Source organism: Eriocheir sinensis, chromosome 24 (genome assembly GCF_024679095.1).
Source record: "Eriocheir sinensis breed Jianghai 21 chromosome 24, ASM2467909v1, whole genome shotgun sequence".
NCBI lineage: Eukaryota > Metazoa > Arthropoda > Malacostraca > Decapoda > Varunidae > Eriocheir > Eriocheir sinensis.
Genome location: NC_066532.1, coordinates 11,249,293 through 11,274,224, shown reverse-complemented (window position 1 = coordinate 11,274,224; position 24,932 = coordinate 11,249,293). Strand labels below are relative to the sequence as shown.

At 41.7% G+C, this 24,932-nt stretch overlaps 1 protein-coding gene across 1 annotated transcript in view; it reads left to right on the top strand.

Moving 5' to 3' along the window:
• LOC127002838 (kinesin-like protein KIF14) overlaps positions 1-24,932 on the top strand; it is a 192,157-nt gene that overhangs the window by 96,234 nt on the left and 70,991 nt on the right. Inside the window, 4 exon segments of the mRNA XM_050869057.1 lie at positions 4,597-4,863; positions 5,501-5,585; positions 22,242-22,390; positions 24,195-24,288. Of these exon segments, the coding sequence (XP_050725014.1) occupies positions 4,597-4,863; positions 5,501-5,585; positions 22,242-22,390; positions 24,195-24,288 (595 nt within the window).

Below are 24,932 nucleotides of genomic sequence, written 5' to 3'. Positions count from 1 at the left end.
TTGCGAAACTCTGGGTATTGAAAACACTGAAAAGGCGCTTATTTGTTCCAACCCGTGAAGAAGCTGACCTTTTTTCCCCCTTTCCTCCCTTGTTATCTCAAAATACATACCTTGGAAAAAGTAAGAAAGTGGGAAGAGATAAAGTTTCGTTTTGAAGCTGCAGTTGAAGGCGGCTGCCTTACGATTGGCTGACATTTCTGAAAACATGCTCGTGATTCGCTGGGAGTCCGATGACGTCATTGCTGGCTTTCACTCAATCAGTGGCCTCACTGCCTTAAGGTGGTCACACTGGCCGTTTTTCTCCAACCGTTGGGACTATGGGCAATGCCCATACACCCAACCGGGAGCGAGTTGTCAGTTGTCTGTAAGCAGGTGTCACACTCGGCCTTTTTCCACCCACCGTGTTGGCGGCAGCTTGGGCATCCGGCAACTCCAACTTTTCCGGGTGTGCGTCACACTCGCCCAAGGTCGCTTGCCCGTATCCACATCCACAACATAAACAAAGCACTTGCCCTGTATCGACATGGTGTCGTCTGCTAAAGTAAGGGCTGTCTCGGCTTGTGCTGCCATTACCCAAGTTATGGAGTTGTTGTTGCAGTTAAATGGAAGGAAGAAGCTGTTGTGGGTGTGGCATGCCTGTGGTTCCTCCATGCCAGAAGTTCTCATTGTCACCACTGAGCGTGCACAGCCAACCCACCCATCTAGACTCCAACCAAATAAATTTGTGGATCCAATAACAACAAACACACACACACACACACACATACATGCATGCACACACCAGACTCATTATGAACCATGACAGATGTTTCTGACAAACAGAAATGGCTTTGCCATTTCCTAGTGTGTTTAGAACTTATTTGGTGAGTGGTTCATACAAACCAAACATACCCAATAACAAAAAGAGAGCAGTGTTAAAGACGACTGCTCTCTTCTTGCCAAGAGCTAGGTTTGGTTCATGTGAGCCACTCACCAAATACTTTCTAACACACTCAAAGAAATGGTGAAATTGTTTCTGTTTGTCAGAAACATCTGCCATAGTTCCTAATGAGACTGGTGTGTGCATGCATGTGTGTGTGTGTGTGTGTGTGTGTGTGTGTGTGTAATTACCTAGTTGTATTTAGCTAGTTGTAGTTTTACAGGGCCTGGGCTTACGCTCGTGTGGTCCCGTCTCCGTATCTATAATTATCCAACTTTTCCTTGAAGCTCTGCACACTCTTCGCCGATACTATTTCTTCACTTAATCTGTTCCAAACCTCTATATTTCTCTGTGGGAAGCTATATTTCTTTATGTCTCTTGAGCATCTTCCCTTCCTCAACTTTTTACTATGTCCTCTAGTGTTCCTGCTGGAAGGTTCCTCTCTTAGTAGCAATTTCTCGTTATCTACTTCTTCCATTTTACTCAATAGCCTATATATTTGTATTAGGTCTCCTCTTTCTCTTCTTTGTTCTAGTGTTGGCAAGTCCATTTCCTTTAGTCTCTTCATATGTCAGTCCCTCCAGTTCTGGAACCATTTTTGTTGCCATCCTCTGTATTCTTTCTAGTTTTTTTATGTGTTTCTTCATATGTGGAGACCACACTGTTTCCGCGTATTCTAGTTTAGGTCTGATCATAGTAGTTATTAATTTTTTCATCATTTCTTTCTCCATGTAGTGGAATGCTATACCTTTATTTCTCACCATGTTATATGTATCACCGAAGATCCGATTTATATGACTTTCTGGTTGCATATAATCTTGCATTATTACTCCCAGGTCTCTCTATTCATTTACTTTCTTTAATATTTCACCATCTCCCATTTTATATGTCCATTTTGGTCTTTCTACACTTTTTCCCATTTCCATAACATGACATTTCTTCACGTTGAATTTCATCTCCCATTTCTGACTCCATTTCCAAATCTTGTTTAGGTCCTCTTGCAGCTCCTTGCAGTCTTCACTATTTCTTATGTCTTTGCAGTTTGGCATCATCTGCGAACAGGCTCATGTAGCTGTTTATTCCCTCTGGCATATCATTAATATAGACTAGGAAGAGTACTGGTGCTAAAACTGACCCCTGGGGCACTCCACTTTCCACCGTTCTCCATTCCGATCTAGTGTCCTTAACCACGGTTCTCATCTCTCTTCCTCTTAAGTAGCTTTCCATCCAGTACTTCATTTTCCCTCTCAATCCTCCTTTATTTTCTAGTTTCCACAGCAGTCTTGAATGTGGAACTTTGTCAAATGCCTTCATTAAGTCTAGGTAAATGCAATCCACCCATCCGTCTCTTTCCTGTAATTTGTCCGTCACTCTTGAGTAAAAGCTCAGCAAGTTTGTCACACATGAGCGGCCTTTCCTAAACCCATATTGATTGTTTGTGATTAGATTATGTTCTTCTAGAAATCTCATCCATTGTTCTTTTATTAATTTCTCACATATTTTACATACTACGCTGGTCAGAGACACCGGTCTGTAATTTAGGGGTCCTTCCTTTTTTCCACTTTTGTATATAGGTACCACTTCTGCCCTCTTCCACTCCCTAGGCACTGTGCCAGTTTTTATTGAGCACCAAATGATGTCATATATCGGGCCGACTAACTCATTTCTGCACTCTTTAAGTATAGAACCTGAAACTCCATCTGGTCCCACGGCCTTCCCTTCTTCCAATTCCCCCAATAGTTTTTTTATCTCCTCTTTATCTATTTTGACCTCTTCCATATATACATCTGAGTTGTTTTCTTGTGGTTCATTAAATAATGATTCTTTGGTAAACACTTGCTGGAATTTTTTGTTAAATAATTCCGCCATGCCTTTGGGATCCTTGAGTGTGTGTGTGTGTGTGTGTGTGTGTGTGTGTGTGTGTGTGTGTGTGTGTGTGTGTGTGTGTAATTCACCTCTTGGTCTGCTGCGGGTCTCTCTCGAGACAGCCAGCCGTTCCCCTACGGAAGAACACAGAGCTCATAGTACCGATCTTTGTGTGTGTGTGTGTTGGTGTGTGTGTGTGTATTTACCTAGTTGTGAAATACAGGAAAAGAGCCGTACTAGGCTCGTGCTGTCCTGTCTCCATAACGCTTATTATCCAGTTTGGCTTTAAATTCATGAATCGTTTTTGCACACACAATCTCCTCGTCAAGTCTGTTCCATGTTGTTATGCTTCTGTATGGAAAACTATTTTTTGATGTCTCTCCTACAGTCGCTCTTTTTCAATTTCTTACCACTGCCTCTTTTTACACTTCTGTCACGTACCACTAGGTCTTCCCTGTCCAATTTCTCCAATCCCTCTTGTATCCTGTACATTGCTATTAGATCCCCTCTCTCTCTTCTGCTCTCCAGTGTTGTTAGTCCCAATTTCTCCAGTCTTTCTTCATAAGTATGTTCTCTCAGAGTTTCCAGTAATTCAATCGGTGCTCTTTGTATTCTTTCCAACTTTCTAATTTCTTTCTTCAATCTAGGTGACCACACTAATGCTGCATATTCCAGTCTTGGACGTATCATCGATGTTATTAGTTTCTTCACCATTTCTTCATCTAAATATGTAAATGCTGCTTTTTTTATGTTTCTTTCTTTCTTTTTTTTCTTTTTTTTTTTTACAGCTAAGGAGACAGTTCAAGGGCATAAAGAAAAATATGTAAAAAAAAGCCTGCTACTCACTGCTCCTGAATAGAGATCAAAGGAGTATCCAAAAAGAGAGGTCAATTTCGGGAGGAGAGGTGTCCTGATACCCTCCTCTTGAAAGAGTTCAAGTCGTAGGCAGGAGGAAACACAGATGAAGGAAGATTGTTCCAGAGTTTACCAGCGTGAGGGATGAAAGAGTGAAGATGCTGGTTGACTCTTGCATAAGGGGTTTGGACAGTATAGGGATGAGCATGAGTAGAAAGTCGTGTGCAGCGGGGCCGCGGGAGGGGGGGAGGCATGCAGTTAGCAAGTTCAGAAGAGCAGTCAGCGTGGAAATATTGATAGAAGATAGAAAGAGAGGCAACGTGGCGGCGGAATTTGAGAGGTAGAAGACTATCAGTATGAGGAGGAGAGTTGATGAGACGAAGAGCCTTTGACTCCACTCTGTCAAGGAGAGCTGTGTGAGTGGACCCCCCACACATGAGATGCATACTCCATACGAGGGCGGACAAGGCTCCTGTAAATGGATAGCAACTGTGCGGGGGAGAAGAACTGGCAGAGACGGTACAGAACGCCCAGCCTCGAGGAAGCTGATTTAGTAAGAGATGAGATATGAAGTTTCCAGTTAAGATTTTGAGTTAAGGATAGACTGAGAATGTTTAGTGTTGAAGGTGATAGCTGAGTGTTGTCGAAGAATAGGGGATAGTTGTTTGGAAGATTGTGTCGATTGGATAGGTGGAGAAACTGTGTTTTTGAGGCGTTGAAGGACACCAGGTTCCTCTTGCCCCAATCGGAAATAATAGTAAGGTCTGAGGCTAAGTGTTCTGTTGCCTCCAGCCTTGAATCGTTAAGTTCCTGTGGAGTGGGTCTTCTATTAAGAGAAGATTGTATGTTTCCCCAGTTATCCAGTCTATATGTTTTCCAAAGGATAACTTGTCTGTTATGTGTGTGTGTGTGTGTGTGTGTGTGTGTATGTGTGCTTTTTGTCATCCATATTGCAGGTCTCTCAAGAAGGAAGTTGAACGTCTGCGTCTTCAGCAGTTTGCCAAGGTTTCTTCCTTACTGTTTGATGGAGAGGAGGAACTTGGGGAAGAGCACACCCATAACAGGAGTGACGATGGTTACAAGGAGAAGATGCTCACAGATAAAGAGAAGGACATCTTAGAGAAGGAAAAGGAGATGAATGAGATCATAGAAGCTAAAGAGAAAGAAATCATGCTGCTGAGGGAGCAGCTGAGGTGTCAGCAAGTCCTGAATGAGAAGACAAAGTGAGTAGTGCTCAAAAATGTTTTGAAATAGTAGAATACATCATGGTTCATGTTTCACATTTGCTTTTTCATGTGTTCTTCTTAAAAGCACTACCTGCCATTTGCACTTAAAGAAAATTAATATGCAAAATTGAAATTGTTGTTTTCATGTTGTGGATAATTACATTTTGTGAAATGAACTGCTGTAGCTGCAGGACATGAATAATCTTCAAATACTAGTATTGTACACTTGTTCTGGTTATACAAACATTATGATCATCATATTGCTACACATATAGATTTTCTCCATCAACCTTATAAAGCCCATTGCATGCAAAAAGATTGTTAAGGTCATAAAAAGCCTCAGGCAGCTGACAATATTTTTAAAGCAGAGGTTGAATCAACATGTAAAGAAATGAACCACACTACAAGTTCATATGGCATTCAGCTATTGGTTATGAACACACCATAATTGACTATGGTATCTTACAGCTCAGTCAAGATGTGAGGCCATAAAATAGCTCTCAGCTACTTGTAAAAAGGTTTAATTCATGCATGCAGCCTTACAAACTCCTTCCTTTCCAACCTAAAATTTCATGCTTCTTTCCCTTTTTGATATGTAATTGCCTGGACAGTAACAATAATAATTTTGAAACAGGAGCCTTGAGCAGCGACTAAAAGATACAGAGAGGCAGCAGCAGCAGGCCCTGGAGACCCTCCGACGCATGGGTGTTGCTGAGAGGGTGAGTGCACTGGAGCTGCCAAATGTGACCATTCTTAAGTGTTAGCTAGTGCATGTGTGACTGATGAATAAGTGAATAAATTTCAATAAGTTATGTTGAATTTCATACTTAGTAATCCAGTAGTCTTTTAGATTAGCCAGCATGTAATACTGAAGTAGAGTTGTGGTCAGTAGCCTGATAAAGCTGCACCTTTGGTTTGCTGAGCTATGTATTGATAATGCATGATTAGATTTTGTCACTTGTGGTGTCAGTTTGCTCTCAGCATTTGTATGCCCTTATTTGTGTCCTAATGCTAGATTAGTTAGCATCTATAAGTTTGGTAATAAAGGTAGGGAGACACCTACCAAAACAGGCGTAAGCCACTCCCGGTGAGGTATATACGGGAAATGAGGAGGGTGCTGCAATCCCACCAGAGACCCTTCCCGTGTCCTCAATTTCCGTTTCCCTATTGTCTCATGAACCCTTTCAATGTGCATGGTGAGCGAGGCGATGATCCCCCCAGGCACATTCGGTCAGCCCCAAGGAGGGGTCTCTTTTAACCGCTATATCTTAAAAATTACTCATCACAGCTAAAAACAAAAACACCACTGGAAAGAGAAGGCCCAGATCTATAAGATTCAGTTATGTATGCCTCTCCTGCGAATGTAAAGGCATGTTCGGGGTGTTGTCTGTGAACACTTAATGTCTGTGCATGCGCGACGGCCAGCCATATTAAGGCAATTGAGTACATTTTGATGGGGTGCTGTCAGGGTAGTATTGTCAACTGCAAAATTTGCATCTATTTGGTAAAAAAATTTGTCAGATGATAGGTGAAGATATGCAAAAATGCTGCTATATTGAACAACATTCGCCAGTTACTCGTCCATAGATTTTCCGTGCTAGACTGATATGATTTTCCACCAAATTTAGTGGAAAACCCACTGCATTGGCAATGCTGTGGGGTGAGAAGAGGCTCGTAAAATATTGTCAGAATACACTCACACGCGGGAAATTTAAGTATTGGAGGTCACAGCGAACGTTTAGCACCACCAGCAAATGATGCTACCGCTCACTGCAAGCGCTTAGCAATGAAAGGGTTAACACCAGGGAGTAATTCACCATGCTCTCTAAAGACAGATTCTCTTCCTTTCCACACTGCACTACATACTTGCTACACACACACACCACTTCTCCAAATTTCTTTAAAAAAAAAAAAAAGAAAAAAAAAAGGGCTAAATATCGCAAAGCCCATGTCTGGGGGGGGCACAAGTGCCCCCGGAGCGGACTCCACTTTCACCCCTCGACCTAAAAGGTGTCTTGATACCTCTTCAAATTTTCTCTTTATTAACTTCTGCAACATTTGCGGTCTTCATTCTAGTTTTCATTCTGTGGAACACCGCCTCTCCTCCACTAAACCTCACCTTCTCTTCCTAACCGAAACACAGTTTTTGGGGGTTACTGACAGCAATCTCTACTCTGTTCCCTCCTAATTTCTCTATTCTAAGTTTCAGTCCAAAGCTGGATGTTGGGTCTACATACGCAACAACATCACTTGTTCTCATGCCCACGACCTTGACTCTTCTGAACTTTCCACCGTCTGGCCAAGACTTAACTGTCCCTCTATCACTAAATACATTTGAGCTCTTAATCTCTCACCTAACTCTACTAGCTATATAACAGGGTGGTTTGATTTAAATCAAGTTGATTCAAATCACTGATTGAAATCATGATTTAATTCAAATGATTTAATTTTTTAATCATTGATTTAAATCGAGATATATATTATTAGATTTTTTTTCAATGCCATTGATTTAAGTCTTTATCTTATTAAACAAAGAAAACAATTTCTATCTTTGATATCATCATTTTCCTTGTCAGCTTGACAAAATCTTTACCTGTGCTAGTTAGTTCATTATATATCTATCTTCCGTCAGCCACACCTGGCGTCCAGTGTCCTGGGGCAGAACAAGACACTGACTGCCTTTCTCGCGGTATCTTGCTGAGGCAGAGTGGTGGTTTCAAAAATATTTTGCAACATGAACCACATGTTCTTTTATGTTCCCAATTTCCAAACCTTGGGTTAATACATATAGAATGTGTGCAGGGCAACCATGGGTTTGTAACTTCAGTTCATTTGCTTGTTGTAACTGTTTTCTCATCTTGTTGACATTGTCTGCATTAGATGCTTGAGTCTGTCCTCATATAACAAGTTTCTCACCCCTTGGATCTTTTTTTTTTTATGCCTCCATGGTCTAGTGGTTAGCGTGCCTTGCTACAAACCTGCGCCCTGGGTTCAAATCCCGACCTGGGCAGTCAGCGTGCCACTCACCCAGCTGCTCATCTTCCCTTTCGGGCTGGTGGATAAATGGGTACCTGGGGAAACCTGGTGAAGGTAAACTGTGGTAACCTGGATGTCACACTGGCCCTGTCCTGGGATGATTGGTTCGTTCCACCAATGGTGAAGGGCCAGTGCCACGGAGATGAGCACTGCGGCCACGCTTAGCTGTAGCGTATGCCCTCATCTTTACTCCTTTGGTTGGTCCCAGCCAATTGGTGGTGCAGACAACTGTTTTATAGTGTCACCATCTTGCTTGGCTAGTCCCCCCACCCCCCGGGCTTCACTCGGTCCTCCTTAGAGAGCTTCACTGGAGTCCATCAGTTCCTGCTGCCTTTCCATTTATTAATCTTTTTTTTGCTTGATTTACTTCTTCACATGTTATACTTCTTTCTTCATATACAGTCACCTCTTGATTAACACGTGGGTTACATTCCTGGAAATGTCATGTTATTTAAAATGCGTTATTTAAACATAATTTCCCCATAAGAAACAATAGTAATAAGGGGGGTTATGTCCCTGGACACTGGGAAAGTCTGCCTATTTTTGAGATTTTGTTACTCTAACCTAAAAAAACACATTATTAATACATTAGTAGGTCACGGAAACAACAAAAACACACGTTCTCATTTTACTTACATTTGTGATCTTGATCTTGATATTGATGTCACAGGTGGCTTGGGATTTCTTCCCAGCCAGCCACTTTCAACACTCGACACTTGCGTTGGCCACCCCTCCTCACCCCGCGCTCCCGTCACCAGCCGCTCCCTTCACCCACCACACTCCGCCTCACTTGTCTCCTTCCTCTGACTGGTCGTTGTCGTCGTCCTGACTATTTGTCTGCCGAATCTTCATCCCGCTCTCCCTCCTCACCCCGCTCTCCTTCCTCACTCGTGCCTCCTTCCTCACTCTTGTCTCCTTCCTCTTCTTCCGACTCCTGGACCTCTTCTGTTTTCTTTCGGAAGAATTGATCAAGTTTTGTCTGGGCTGTCAACTTTTCCTTTCCTGTGAGGAGGTGGAAGGATGCTTGGGTGCCATAGTAGAGGTGAAAATGCAGTGTATTCCAGAGAAACGTTCCACTCACAGTGCAGGCTGGCTTCAGACTGAGGAGAAACAGAGCGTCTCAGCGCGGTTCCCGCCAGAAGTAGCGTGAGTGCGCGTGACGTCATCGAACGTGGCGTCATCGATTAAACGCGCATTAAATAAAAAAATTTTGTTAGTTAATCGTATCTCCTTAAATATAAACTCGTGTTAGATAAAAAACGTGTTGTTTAAACTCGTGTTAATCAACAGATGACTGTACTCCTCTTTCTTCATATACTCCTCCTCTACCTCTACTCAAAACTGCTGCTGTTACAGCTACTGGACGTCCATCCTCAAAATTCATTAAGTTTTTGAAATATTCTCTCCATCTCGCTTTCACAGCTTCCCCGCCTTGGAGACAGGCCCAACATACTAGCTCTCTTCCTTACCTCTAACCTTTCAGCTTACTCTGTTAAAGTGTTCTCTCTGCTGGACTCCTCTGATCACAACCTTATTTCTGTATCCTGTTCTATCACTCCTGTACAGCCTCTGGACCCACCAAGGAGGTGGTGCTTCTGGCATTTTGCTTCTGCTCGGTGGGACGACCTGAGGATGTACTTTTCTGATTTCCGGTGGAATGATTACTGCTTTTCCAGGAGAGAGACCCCTCTGTGTGTGCCCAGCACATCACAGAAGTTATTGTCTCTGGAATGGAGGCACACATTCTATGTACTTTCTTTACCCCACATGCTAAAATGCACTCCTGCTAATCATGATCTTTACATTTCTGCCCAGAATCGTGCTAAATCTATTCATCAACTTACCAAAAACTCTTTCATTCATAGTAAATGTCAAAACCTTGCTTTTTCTAATTCTTCCAGAGACTTCTGGCACCTAGCCAAACATATCTCTTCCAATTTCTCTTCTTCATCTTCCCTCCTCTCCTTAACCCTGACGGCAGCACTGCCGTCTCATCTATCTTCGCTCATTTTTTCTCTAAAAACTCCACTCTGAATGATTCAGGGCATATTCCTCCTACTCATTCCCCCCCCCTCTGACTCCTTTATGCCTGTTATTAACCCTCTCGCGCACGATGATGCGTTTCATGTCATCAAGGGTAAAAGGTCCTGGCGCACGATGACGCGAAACGCGTCATAAAAGTTAAAAGAATTTGTTAAAAATTAAGTTTTTGGTGAAAGTGCGTCAAATTTGGGAGTGTCATTTGTTGGGATAAGTTTCTTAATGATAACAAATGGCAACCTTTCTAAGGAGCGCAGATGAGGGGCTTTGAGCAATTTTTATTTGTTAGTCTACTCTGACGGGAGAGGAAAAAAATACAGTTGTCTTGGTGTGACTCGGGAACTAATAGGCATATGAGGATTTTGAGGATACCATAAGAATCCTCACTAAATTCCGCTTTGAGTCATATATTCGGCTAAAAAAGTTGGCCCACAAAATGTTGAGCTAGCGAGTGGGGAAGAGTTGGTACTTCGGAGTTATTGTCTTCAATACTCTATACGGAGATTTGAAACAAGTTTGTATTGTTTATATATAGATTTTCCTGTATTTTTATGTGCGCATGTTCTAGTACAAGTCTTTATGAAGCCATTGATACCAAATTTAATGGTGTACAATATATCTGTGAGGGTAAAATACGTCCGGGAATGTAGAGTATCGCGGCGGCAAAAAAAGGCCGGTCGGGCCTGAGAAATGTATGATGAGTGGAACAGAAACCTATTGGAAACTTACGGTGCGCTAACCACTGCACTAGTTGAGGGACGACTGTATTTCTCACCATGTTATACGTATCACCGAATATTCGATTAACATGACTCTCTGGCTGTTTGTTATCTTGCATTATTACTCCCAGGTCTCTCCCTTCGTGTACTTTCATTAATGTTTCACCATCTCCCATTGTATATGTCCATTTTGGTCTTCCTTCACCTTTTCCCATTTCCATAACATGACATTTCTTCACATTGAATTTCATCTTCCATTTCATACTCCACTTCCAAATCCTGTTTAGGTCTTCTTGCAGAATTTCACAGTCTTTACTGTTTCTTATATGTCTTAGCAGCTTTGCATCGTCTGCGAATAGGCTCATATAACTATTTACTCCCTCTGGCATGTCATTAATATACATATACAAGGAAAAGTACTGATGCCAATACCGATCCCTGAGGCACTCCACTCTCTACAGTTCTCCATTCCGATTTTATGTCCTTAACCACTGTTCTCATCTCTCTTCCCCTTAGGTAGCTTTCCATCCAGTTCTTCAGTTTCCCTTTCAATCCTCCTATATTTTCTAGTTTCCATAGCAGTCTTGTACGTGGAACTTTGTCTAACGCCTTCTTCAGGTCTAGGTAAACGCAGTCAACCCATCCGTCCCTTTCCTGTATTTTATCTGTCACTCCTGAGTAAAAGCTCAGTAAATCTATTCTCCGACTAACCAAAAATTCTTTCATTAATAGAAAATGTCAAAACCTTGCTTTCTCTAACTCTTCCCGTGACTTCTGGCATCTAGCCAAAAACATCTCCTCCAACTTCACTTCTTCATCTTTCCCTCCACTCCTCAGTCCTGATGGCAACACTGCCGTCTCATCTATCTCTAAGGCTGAACTCTTCTCTCAAACTTTTTCTAAAAACTCCACTCTGGACGATTCTGGGCATATTCCTCCTACTTATCCCCCCTCAGACTCCTTTATGCCTGTTATAAAGATTCTTCAAAATGATGTTTTCTATGCCCTCTCTGGCCTCAATCCTCAGAAGGCTTATGGACCTGATGGAGTGCCTCCTATTGTCCTTAAAAACTGTGCCTCCGTGCTGTCACCCTGCCTGGTCAAACTCTTTCGCCTCTGCCTGTCAACATCTACCTTTCCTTCTTGCTGGAAGTATGCCTTCATACAGCCTGTACCTAAGAAGGGTGACCGCTCAAATCCCTCAAACTACCGTCCTATTGCTTTACTTTCTTGTCTATCTAAAGCTTTTGAATCAATCCTTAACCAGAAGATTCAAAAGCACCTTTCCTTCTGACCTTCTATCTGATCGCCAGTATGGGTTCTGCAAGGCGGGCTTCTACTGGTGATCTCCTAGCTTTCTTAACTGACTCTTGGTCATCCTCTCTTAGCCGTTTCGGTGAAACTTTTGCTATTGCGCTGGACATATCAAAAGCTTTTGATAGGGTCTGGCACAAATCTTTGCTTTCTAAACTACCCTCCTACGGTTTCTATCCTTCTCTCTGTACCTTTATCTCCAGTTTCCTTTCTGACCGTTCTATTTCTGCCGTGGTGAGCGGTCACTGTTCTTCCCTAAATCTATTAACAGTGGTGTCCCACAGGTTCTGTCCTATCTCCCACTCTTTTTCTGTTGTTCATTGATGATCTTTTTTCCAAAACGAACTGTCCTATCCATTCCTACGCCGATGATTCCACTCTGCATTATTCAACTTCTTTTAATAGAAGACCCACCTTTCAGGAACTTAACGACTCAAGGGTGGAGGCTGCAGAACGCTTAGCCTCAGACCTTACTATTATTTCCGATTGGGGCAAGAAGAACCTGGTGTCCTTCAACGCCTCAAAAACACAGTTTCTCCACCTATCCACTCGACACAATCTTCCAAACAACTATCCCCTATTCTTTGACAACACCCAGCTTTCACCTTCCTCAACACTAAACATCCTCGGTCTATCCTTAACTCAAAATCTCAACTGGAAACTTCATATCTCATCTCTTACTAAATCAACTTCCTCGAGGCTGGGCGTTCTGTACCGTCTCCGCCAGTTCTTCTCCCCTGCACAGTTGCTGTCCATATACAGGGGCCTTGTCCGCCCTCGTATGGAGTATGCATCTCATGTGTGAGGGGGCTCCACTCACACAGCTCTTCTGGACAGAGTGGAGGCTAAGGCTCTTCGTCTCATCAGCTCTCCTCATACTGATAGTCTTCTACCTCTTAAATTCCGCGGCCATGTTGCCTCTCTTTCTATCTTCTATCGATATTTCCACGCTGACTGCTCTTCTGAACTTGCTAACTGCATGCCTCCCCCCTCCAGCCCGCTGCACTCGACTTTCTACTCATGCTCATCCCTATACTGTCCAAACCCCTTATGCAAGAGTTAACCAGCATCTTCACTCTTTCATCCCTCACGCTGGTAAACTCTGGAACAATCTTCCTTCATCTGTATTTCCTCCTGCCTACGACTTGAACTCTTTCAAGAGGAGGGTATCAGGACACCTCTCCTCCCGAAACTGACCTATCTTTCGGCCACCTCTTTGGATTCTTTTTAGGAGCAGTGAGTAGCGGGCTTTTTTTTTATTAATGTTTACTTTTTTTGTGCCCTTGAACTGTCTCCTTTGCTGTTAAAAAAAAAAAAAAAAAAAGTTTGTCACACATGAGCGCCCTTTTCTAAATCCATACTGTTTACTTGTGATTAAATTTTGCTCCTCTAGAAATTGTGTCCATTGTCTCTTTATCACTTTCTCACATATTTTACATACTACACTGGTCAATGATACGGGTCTGTAGTTCAAGGGTTTTTCCTTCCTTCCACTTTTGTATATGGGGACCACTTCGGCCCTCCGCCACTCCTTAGGCACTGTACCAGTTGTTATTGAGCATTTAATGATGTCATATATTGGTCTAACCAGCTCATTTCTGCATTCTTTCAATATATACCCTGAGACTCCATCCGGTCCTACAGCTTTCCCCTCTTCCAGCTCCCCCAACAACTCATATATCTCCTCTTTTTTATTGTAACCTCTTCCATATGAACATTTATCTTGTTTTCTTGTGGCTCATTAATTAGATATTGGTTCATTAGTAAAAACTTGCTGGAACTTTTTGTTTAGTAACTCCGCCATGTCTTTAGGTTCATCGATTGTCACGTTCCCATCGCTCAGTCTTTCAATTGTTTCTCTTGGTTTAATCTTACCATTTATGAATCTATAAAATAGTTTAGGTTGTTCCTTGCACTTTTCCACAATATCCTTTTCATATCCCTTTTCTTCTTCCTTCCTTATTTTCACGTATTCATTTCTCGCTACCTTAAAATCTTCTTTATTCCTTTGGTTTTTATTTCTTTTTAATTTTTTCCATGCTTTGTCTCTTTTTTCTTTTGCCTTGGCACACCTTGCATTAAACCAGTCCTTTTTTCCCTTTTCTTAAAGTTTGTATTCTGGTACAAACTTCTTAACCCCTGTTTTATACGCCTCCATAAAAATATCATACTTTTCTTGCACTTCACGTGTTCCCATTAGCTCATCCCAGTCCAGCTCTCCATAACATTTCCTAAGATTTTCCACGTCTGCCTTCCTATAGTTTAGTCTGTTTCTTTTATACGATTCATCCTCTTCACTTCTTCCTCCTCCGTTTCTATCTCTATGATTACGTGGTCACTTTCCCAGAGGGCATCCGTACCTTAATCCATCCTTCAAGTGTATTCCTCTTGTTAACACTAGGTCCAGTCTCGCCGGTTCATCGTCACTTCTATATCTTGTGTTTTCCTTCACCCTTTGCATCATCAAGTTTTCCATCATCAATCTTGACAATCTTTCCCCCCATGCCATATCTCCACTACTGCTTTCAAACCTCTCCCAGTCTACCTCTTTACAATTAAAATCACCAACTAATAGTACTCTTTTGTTTGCCTTGAGTATTATACTTAAACTCTGAATGGTATCTTCAATCATGATCTCATGTTCTTCTTTACTCCATGAGTTTGTTCTAGGTGGGACATACGCTGTTGTGATCTCGTCGTCCTTTCTCTGTTTTTGTTCTCCAAATTTACACTCACTGTTTCTGCTTTTCCTTCTCCATATACTGTTGTTTTTAATAATAACTTCTTCTTTGTCATTATCATCACTCCTCCACCACCTTTGCCCATTCTTATCTTTTCTCTATACATTGTATTTTTTATCAAACACTATTTGGATGTTTTCATTTAGTCTAGTTTCTGTTAGGCATACTATCTTTGGCTCCTTCTCTTGTAGGTTGTCTTGCAATTCCAGCTTACTAGATATTAGTCCGTCTACATTTCTATACATCACATTCAATCCCTTAATTGTGTCGATCTTGTCTAACTTTCGCTCTCTTTCATCTTCTCCCTTCTGTACCACTTTCCGACTCGATCTCCCATTACTCTCCCCCCAAAAATACCTCTTTTTTCCTCTTCAGATCTTACATTATTTCCTTCTTTTGCCTCTGTTAGTATTTCGTTCTATTTCTTCCTTTCTTCTTCATTTCTATTTTTCTTTATATATATATCCTTACATCCGTCTGTTTCCCTTAACTTCGTTGTTTTATACAATATTTCTTCTGCTGCCTCCTCCTCAATGTTTTGCCGTTCTTCATCATTTCAGTTCTTAAGTAGGTCTTTTACAGTGTGTGTGTGTGTGTGTGTGTGTGTGTGTGTGTGTGTTTGCCTTGTTGTATTTACCTAGTTGTGAAGTACAGGAAAAGAGCTGTACTAGGTTCGTGCTGTCCTGTCTCCATAACGCTTATTATCCAGTTTGGCTTTAAGTTCGTGAATCGTTTTTGCACACAGTCTCCTCGTCAAGTCCGTTCCATGTTGTTATGCTTCTGTATGGAAAACTGTATTTTTTAATGTCTCTCCTACAGTTGCTCTTCTTCAATTTCTTACCATTGCCTCCTGTCACACTTTTGTCACATACTACTAGGTCTTCCCTGTCCAATTTCTCCAATCCCTCTTGTATCCTGTACAATGCTATTAGGTCCCCTCTCTCTCTTCTGCTCTCCAGTGTTGTTAGTCCCAATTTCTCCAGTCTTTCTTCATAAGTATGTTCTCTCAGAGTTTCCAGTAATTTAGTCGCTGCTCTTTGTATTCTTTCCAACTTTCTAATTTCTTTCTTCAATCTAGGTGACCACACTAATGCTGCATATTCCAGTCTTGGACGTATCATCGATGTTATTACTTTCTTCACCATTTCTTCATCTAAATATGTAAATGCTGCTTTTATGTTTCTGAGAAGATTGTATGTTTCCCCAGTTATCCGGTCTATATGTTTTCCAAAGGATAACTTGTCTGTTATGATCACTCCCAGATCTTTTTCTTGTTTTTTCATGATTCTTTCATTACTCAGAGAGTAGTTCCCTGATATTCGTCTACTGCTGTTACCAAACTCCATCACGCTACACTTCTCTGTACTGAATGTCATTTCCCATTTGCGTGACCATTCACTTATTCTATCAAGATCTTGGCTCAGGGCTACACAGTCTTCTTCATTAGCCACCCTCCTCATTATTATAGCATCATCAGCAAACATATTCATATAGCTTGTCACCCCTTCTGTCATGTCATTAATATATATTACAAACATAATCAGAGCCGACACCGATCCTTCGGGGACTCCACTTATCACTTCCATCCAGCTTGAAATATTATTCCTAATTACTGTACTAATTTCTCTCTTCGTCAAAAAGTCCACAATCCAATCCAATATTGAAGCACCCAAACCTCCAACATGATTAAGTTTCCATGTTAATCGCTTGTGTGGTACTTTATCAAACGCCTTCTTTAAGTCCAGATACACACAATCTGCCCAACTGTCCCTTTCCTGTATTATATCAATTACTCTTGAATAGAAGCTGATCAGATTAGTTACACAAGACCGTCCTCCTCTGAATCCGAATTGGCTATTTGTTAATATACTTTTTTCTTCTAAATACTCCACCCATCTGTTTTTTATAATTTTCTCACACATCTTTGCTACTACACTTGTTAATGACACTGGCCTATAGTTCAACGGGTCTTCCTTACTTCCTCCTTTATGTATTGGGACGATGTTAGCCCTCTTCCAGTCTCTCGGTACCTTCCCTTGTGCTAGTGAGACATTAATCAAGTTGCTCAACTTTTCAGCTATTTGCTGGTTACACTCTTTTAGCACCCAATTTGATATACCATCCGGTCCTGCTGATTTCCTCGCATCCAATTCTTCCAATAATTTTCTAACTTCATCTGCTGATGTTTGTATTCTCTCCAGACCCACTCTATTCCCCGGCACTGCATCTGCACCTTCAAACTCACTCTCCCTTATGAACACTGTTTGGAAACAATCATTCATTACTTCTACTATTTCACTTATACTATCAAAAGTTTCACCATTAACTTTAACTTTCTGAATCTCATCTCTATTTTTCAACTTTCCATTTATGAACTTATATAACAGTTTTGGCTGGTCTTTGCACTTATCTACAATATTTTTCTCAAAATTCCTTTTTTTTCTCTTCTTACTTTGACATAAGCATTCCTCTTCCTTTTGTACTCATTCCATAGATCCATCCTCCTATTTTTTCTCCATTTGTTCCATGCCTTCTCCTTTTCCTGCTTGGCGTCTACACACTTTCTATTGTACCACTCTTCTCTTGATTTCTGGCCTTCTTTCATCCTTGGTACCCACTTTTCCACTCCTTCATTGTAAATCCATAGAAAGATAGCCCATTTTTCCTCCACATTATCAGCCTCAAAAAAAGTATCCCGTTGTGCTTCCTCAAAATGTTTCCCAAGTTGTTCAAAATTTGCCTTATTAAAGTTAAACCATTCATTCCTGATTATTTTACCTCCTTCTCGTAATATGTACTCGATAAGTACGTGATCGCTCTTCCCTATAGGGCTCTTATAGTTCATCTCCTTTATGATATCTGGCTCCCTGGTGATTATCAAGTCCAATCTGGATGGCTCGTCTTCTCCTCTGAATCTTGTATTTTCCTCCACCCACTGTGTGAGGACGTTATCTATAACCAATTCCAAAACCTTGTTCCCCCATGAAGCTTCACTTCCTTCCGTTGACCAGTTTTCCCATGACACTTTCTTACAATTAAAATCCCCCATTATCAGAATCTTCTCCTCCTCCAGCAATCTCCTTAGGCAATCCAATGTGTCTTCCAGCTTCTTCTTGTACAATTCTTCTGTCTATGAATTGTTTTTTGGAGGGACATACACCACTACGATATATATGTATCCTCCCCTCTGCAGTCTTATTCCCACACTCAAGACCTCCGCTCCCCCTTCGCCATAGGTGACACCCTCCACTGTCCATTCTTTTTTCAACAATAGCATCACTCCTCCTCCTTGTTTATTTTCTCAATTTTTCATCCATACATTATATTTACCATCCCCTAAGTTAAATGCATCTATACTACCAGTCACTTTTGTTTCTGTGATCCCCATGACATTTGGTTTTTCCTTGCTCAGGTAATCTCCTATTTCTAACATTGACGATATTAACCCATTCACATTAGTGCATGCCACTTCTTCCCTTCTGTACCACTTCCTTAGGTCATGTCTATCACTCTCCAGAAAAACTTCCTTTTTTCCTCTTCTGATCTTCATTCTTTTCATTGGCTTGATTCTTCAATTCTCTTATCGTGTTCCATTCCTCCACATTTCTGTCCTTTCTTACCCAGACTTTTTTGTAGGTCTCTGTTCTTGCTAACTTCCATGACTTTCCCAAATCTAATTTTTACTGGTCGTTGGGCTCCTTCTTCATACTTTCCAAGCCTGAATACTTCTTTGATCTCCCCTACCAGCTCATGACCTTCTTCCTGAATTGCTTCAGTTACTTGTTCCACTGCCTTCCTTTCCTTCTTTTCCCTTGTATGTCTGACTGGCATGTGCTCTTCATTAATGCCCACCACTACTACAGACTTCTTTTTTTCAGCGGAGTCCCTCACTATTTTTGGTTTTTCTTTTATCACCTTGATCACCTTTTCAGTTATAGCTTCATCCTTAGCCTTGACTTGCTCCTCCACAATTTTCTTAAAGCTAACCTTTTCCTTTTCTTGTTCCTCCTTCCAGACTTTATGTGTTTCCTTTAATTCCTTGACTTTAACCTCTGTATCCTCTGTCTTCTTCTCATTCAATGTTACCTGCTTGTGCAGGTCATTGCATGCATTTTTCCATACATTTTTCTCCTTCTTTAGGACGTCAACCTCTCTCTCCAACTTCCCCGTTCTGTCCTTCATTTTCTTCATCTTCCTTTCCAAGTCAATAAGTCTCCTTCTCAACATAATGTCTCGGTCTCTGTGCCTCTCCACGTCTTCCGAGAAACCTGCAAAATCATTGTCCCTTGGCCTGGCTCCCCTGCTTACCGGTGTAAACAAACCCGGTGGGGACGACATTGCTGTCACCCCCGCCTTCTCCTCACTCATTATTCAGTGTTATTCACTGTTCTCAGCCTTTAATACTTCGGGACTGCACGATTACCACCTATCACGGCTCCTACCTTAATTTCCACGTCTAGGGTTTAGTTCCCACGCAGGTTGATGGTAGTATGAAGACGCGTCGGGAGGTCAGCTGTGTCCATCCGCCATCTTGGTCGCGTGTGTGTGTGTGTGTGTGTGTGTGTGTGCAAAACTGCAATTTTTTGGAAGATGGAATCACACACCCCTTGTATCCAGCTCCCCCCCCCCCCAGGGGGGGCGCCCCCCAGTTTGGGAACCACTGCTCTAGATTAGTCATGTATCGGATATCTGCATCCGCATAATTTTTCACATCCGCATCGGCCTCCGCATCCGCATTTCTGATAAATGAAACATCCGCATCCGCATCTGCATTTGTGATGAAATAAGCATCCGTATCCGCATCCGCACCACACAAAGAGGATGTTGCGGATATATTTCATTCATTACAGAGTCACAGACTTAGAGATCACAATGCAGTCTACAGAGTAGGCTACAGAGCTTGCTGAGTTCAAGAAAATGAATTAATGCATGTTTATTTTCTATTAAAATTACACCTTCTATTCATTTCCTTTCAAATTTACACAACCTAATGTGTCAAGAATTTTGCGGAAGGGCAGAAGGAAGGAGATAATTTTACATGTGTCCCCGGCGCAATACTTCCGGGGCGCCAAAGTGAAGAAGATGGACCAGATTTTTGTTCCGCATCCTGGTAACACACACCATGTGTGGCTGAAACTTGTCATAAAGCTTTTAGATTAGAAAATGTGGTATTGTGTAACGAAAGAAGCTAACATCTTGCAATAGGTAGTTGGTAGCTGAGTGGTTAGTGTGTGGGCCTAGCATTCACGGCGCCATGGACATCTTTGGTTCGAATCCCTACGCTACCACCTGGGATTTTTCAGTCACTGCCGAGTGACCTAAGACTACACACATGCTGTCCAGAAGACCACCCATCAACCCGGACTCTAGAAGATACCGTCCAAGTGAATCAAGAATGAGTTCAGGGTAGCAGCATGAGCCAAGCATAACTGGCGCCACTATAAAAAATTGCCTGCGCCATGAGGGGCTTGGGATGACCACCAGGCCTAAGAAGAAAGCCTACCGGCACTACAGGGTAAGATGTAAAAAAAAAAAAAGAAAAGAAAAAAGTGCAATCTAATGAATTACCAAAATCACGAACACATCCACATCCGCATCTGCATCCGTGAGGATGTTATAATTTGATATCTGCATCTGCAGTTTGGTAGAAACCGATATCTGGATCCGCAAAATATGTAAATATGACATCAGCATACACATCCGCATCCGCGGATCTCTAAAATGTGACATCCGATACATGACTATTCTAGATCATCTCACTACTGCTGTCACTGCTCACAATGTATTCATCACTCTTATCATTGTACTCAGAATAATCTTCACTTTCTATCCTGTCCTTTCCTCTTGATGCGTCACTGTGCTTCCCTGTGTTTTCTCAAGAAGTGCTGGGCGTGGCCTCCAGGGCTGCTCAGTGAGGACTTATCTTATTTCAAATTGATGTGGGTCAGATATGCTGGCAGACAGCTCAGCAAGTCACAGAACCTGCCAAATTTGAGCTAAACATTCAAATTAGTGGTGCGCAAGAGTCTGATTAAATAAACGATGGCCGTCTGTGCGAACCACGCCGTGTTTGAGTAACCCCTAAAGGGCAGGGGTGTATAATGAAAACAGTTCTCCCTGTACGGCAATGTTCTGACGTTTTCCTGAAAATTGTCCACTTTCCATTATCAATTTCACGGCTATCCCTAACCCAGTAGCTTTAAATTTGTGAGCATTTGCTTTATCTATCCTTCCTCTTCAATGTGCCACATTCCTGAAGTCTCTATGTCATGTGGTGTGGTGTCATGTGGTGTACTTTAAGCTCCCAGCAAGCCTGTGCTTGCAGCGCTGCACAGGTGGTTGGCACGGTGTAGCAAGAGGAGGCTTATGAGGAGTCAGTGTCGCTGGCTGTGGACACTCAGGCACGGAACCTGACAAGGGACATACAAAAAACTCTCCTCCTGGCATTGTTAGTCACAAAACACTGAAAATGGCACGGAGTTGTGTGGCAGCCTGGGAGTTATGCTGACCCATAAATCCCCTCGCAAACTTCATTATTACAGTGGATAAAGGCAGACTGAAAAAACATGTCATCTGCCCTTTAGAGGTTAAGTAAACGATGGCTGTCGTATAAGGGCTTAATGGCTGCTTGGTCTGTTTATGACTTCATGTAATGATCTGTGTTCTCTTGAGATAGGGTTCCCACCCTGGTCACTCACAAATACCAGAACCTTTTCCTAAACTGGTATGAGGAAAGTAGTATTGTTGATGATCCTTGTGCCCACATAGTGCACTTGGCTCTTCCCTTTAGAATGCACATCAGTAGGCAAATATATATATATATATTTATATATATATATATATATATATATATATATATATATATATATATATATATATATATATATATATATATATATATATATATATATATATATATATATATATATATTTTTTTTTTTTTTTTTTTTTTTTTTTTTTATAACAAAGACAGCTCAAGGGCAACAAAAAGTGTAGATAAATTAAAAGCCTGCTACTCACTGCTCTCACAACAGAAGATATTATAGAGTGGCCAAAAGAGAGGTCAATTTCGGGTGGAGAGGTGTCTTGATGCACTCTTCTTGAAAGAGGTCAAGTAGGAGGAAATGCAGATGAGGGAAGGCTGTTCTTGAGTTTACCAGTGTAAGGGATGAAAGAGTGAAGATGCTGGTAAACTCTTGCATAAGGGGTTTGGACAGTATAGGAATGAGCTAGAGTGGACAGTCGAGTACAGCGGGGCCACATGAGGCGGGGAGGTATGCAGTTAGCAAATTCAGAAGAGCAGTCAGCATGAAAATATCGATAGAAGATAAAGAGAGGCAACATGGTGGTGGAATTTAAGAGGTAGAAAACTGACTATCAGCAAGAGGAGGAGAGTTGATGAGACGAAGAGCCTTAGACTCCACTCTGTTCAGGAGAGCCTTGTGCGTGGAGCCCCCCCACACGAGATGCATACTTCATACGTATATAGCAGATATCTGAAATTTGCTTTTTTTTTTGGTTACAGAATGAAGAAGGTCCTGTTCTGATCAACCTTAATGAAGACCCACAGTTGTCAGAGAAACTGTCTTACAGACTCAAGTATGGCACCACCTGCATTGGAAGCTCCCACTGTGACCTAGTACTCTCTGGCCTGCACACAGAGGACACTCACTGGTATGTATATGTTGCAATAAATAGTTCTAGTGTGTCATTAGAAAGTAATAATTTTCTCCAGCCTTTTTCCTTTGAAGGTTACATTCTCTAAACAAGAGGTTCTCAAACTGGGAGTTGCAGGGGTTGTGAGATGCTTCTTGGGGGTTGCAAGATTTCTAGTATGTGAAAATACATCATAGAATCCAATTTAATTGATAATCTAATCATGATAATTCTTTTATATTTTTTGTCAATATAAAACAGTACTATGACTATGCTTGCCTAGAGTATTTAGACTTCTGGACTTAAAAAAACAACTATATAATGAAAAATGTACAGCTACACAGACTGACTTGAGACCATGAGTTTATCTTGCATCCACTCGTCTACGCTGCCCTTTTCGTCAAGCCCTCACCATGACTCACGTCCAGCATTGTCCACGGCTGCAATGAATACCGACTCATTTTGGATTGCTCAACCTTTGTGAAGTTACTTTTTCCACAAATTGAGGGGGAACTTTATAAGGGAGGGCTGATTGTTGGGACTATAAGCCCAACAGGCCCAGGGGTAGCAGGAGAGTATACGAAGCCACCACCTGATGCAGTGGTGGCCACTTGGCTTAATGACACCCGGATGTGGACAAGCCGATTGACCTCTCTTAGCTAGGAGAGGCTGCCCATCTTGATGGGAATAAGGGACCAAAGAGGTGTGATGCTAGCTGCAGCACAGGACTACGGCATCACTCAACCTCCAGGATTTCCGTCTTCCAGCCATACAGGGATACCTGGCCCAGTCATGCCATATATGGCAAACATGTGGGAGGACCATGGTTAAGGGTGTACCAACCTGTCGACAAACTACGTAAAATTCTTGACTCTTTGAATTTCAAAGTGGAACACATTATGACTCACTGTCCCTTTGCTGAAATTTCCATGATAGAAAATTTCAATATTCACCACCAGCTTTGTTTGTTATCCTCTTTCACTAGTTTGGGGAGGTGGTGGTTGAGTGGTTAGCGTGCTGGCCCTGCGTTCCGCCGCACCCTGGATGACACGGGCTTGAATCTGCCGCTACCACCTGGGATTTTTCAGTCACTGCCGAGTGGCCTAAGTACCCACATGCTGTCCTGAAGACCACCTATCAACCCAGACTTTAGAGGAACTGCTCAAAAGGAAATCAAGAATGATCTCTGGGGGGCAGCATGAGCCAAGAATTGATGGTGCCACTATAAACACTTGCCTGTGCCAAGACAGGCTTGGGCCGACCACCAGGTCCCTCAAGAAACCCTATAGGTTTGGACGCTAAAAAAAAAAAAAAAAAAAAAAAAAAAAAAAAAGATAATGCACTGTGAACAAACCTACATATTGAGGCTAGGGCCATATCAGAGTCGAGACAGTAGCCAATGACAAACATGTCACAATGAAAATACTGAAATCTGTGTAGCCTCTCAATGTTCACTGATGATACCAGTGAATTCTAAAAAAAAAATTTTTCCAACGTACATCATGGTTAATTTAGGATGCGTCTTCAACACCAGTGCGTCATAGGTTGCAAAATAAGGTGTATTTATCTCAGTTTCTTTTCTCTTCATTTTGTGTTAGATGCTTCCTTACAAGTATTAAACATGATAAGTTGCATGAAGACTGAATTTAATCTTGAAGATGTAATTTCTAATTATCTTTCTAGTTTATAGCATGATCATGCACCCTCCAGGGATTCCAGCAAGGAAGTGACTATGGCAGAAGAGCCTACTGTTCTTTAGGTTCATGCAATCCCTTTACGATAACATTTTAGCTTGAGTTGATATTACCTTTGTTTCTTTCAGTTCCATATTCAATGATAAGGGTCGGCTGAAGTTGTTCCCGAGGCCTGGGGCAGAAACTTATATCAACGGAAAGCTTGTGGAAGGTCCAGTAAATGTAAGTATACATTGTCATTGTTATCATTTCAAGAAAGTTTGTATTGTATCTCCCATTTTTAACCCTTTCAATATAGCTGGGCGAAAACAGCGCCCCGCCCCGTATCCAGGCTGGCTGCGTGCGCCAAATTTGAAATGTCGCTACTGAATATAACAAGTTTTAAGCCATAAACTCAACATAATCATCACGTGTTGTATGTAAAAATATGCAAAATTAAATGGTGCACATAAAGAAACAAATTATTTTATAATTTTGAGATGTATTCATAAATATATAGAGAAATTTGCGTTAAGCATTGATGACGTGTGTCTGGTGAATTGTATTTCCTTATATTAGTTGTGATAAAGAAATAGATTTGTGGAGGAAAGTGGAGGAGAGCGAAGGGAAGGAAACAGACGTAAGATCATGGAAAATATCCCACTGATTCACCGGCAATACACACAGATTTGACGTAGTAAAAGGCTGAAAGGCCGTCCTCCTGGAGGTGGGTCTTGTGTGTGTGTATGTGTGTGTGTGTGTATTTACTTAGTTGTAATTTTACAGGGCCTGGGCTTATGCCCGTGAGGTCCTGTCTCCATATCTGTACTTGTCTAGTTTTTCCTTAAAGTTGTGCACACTCTTCGCTGATACTACTTCCTCACTTA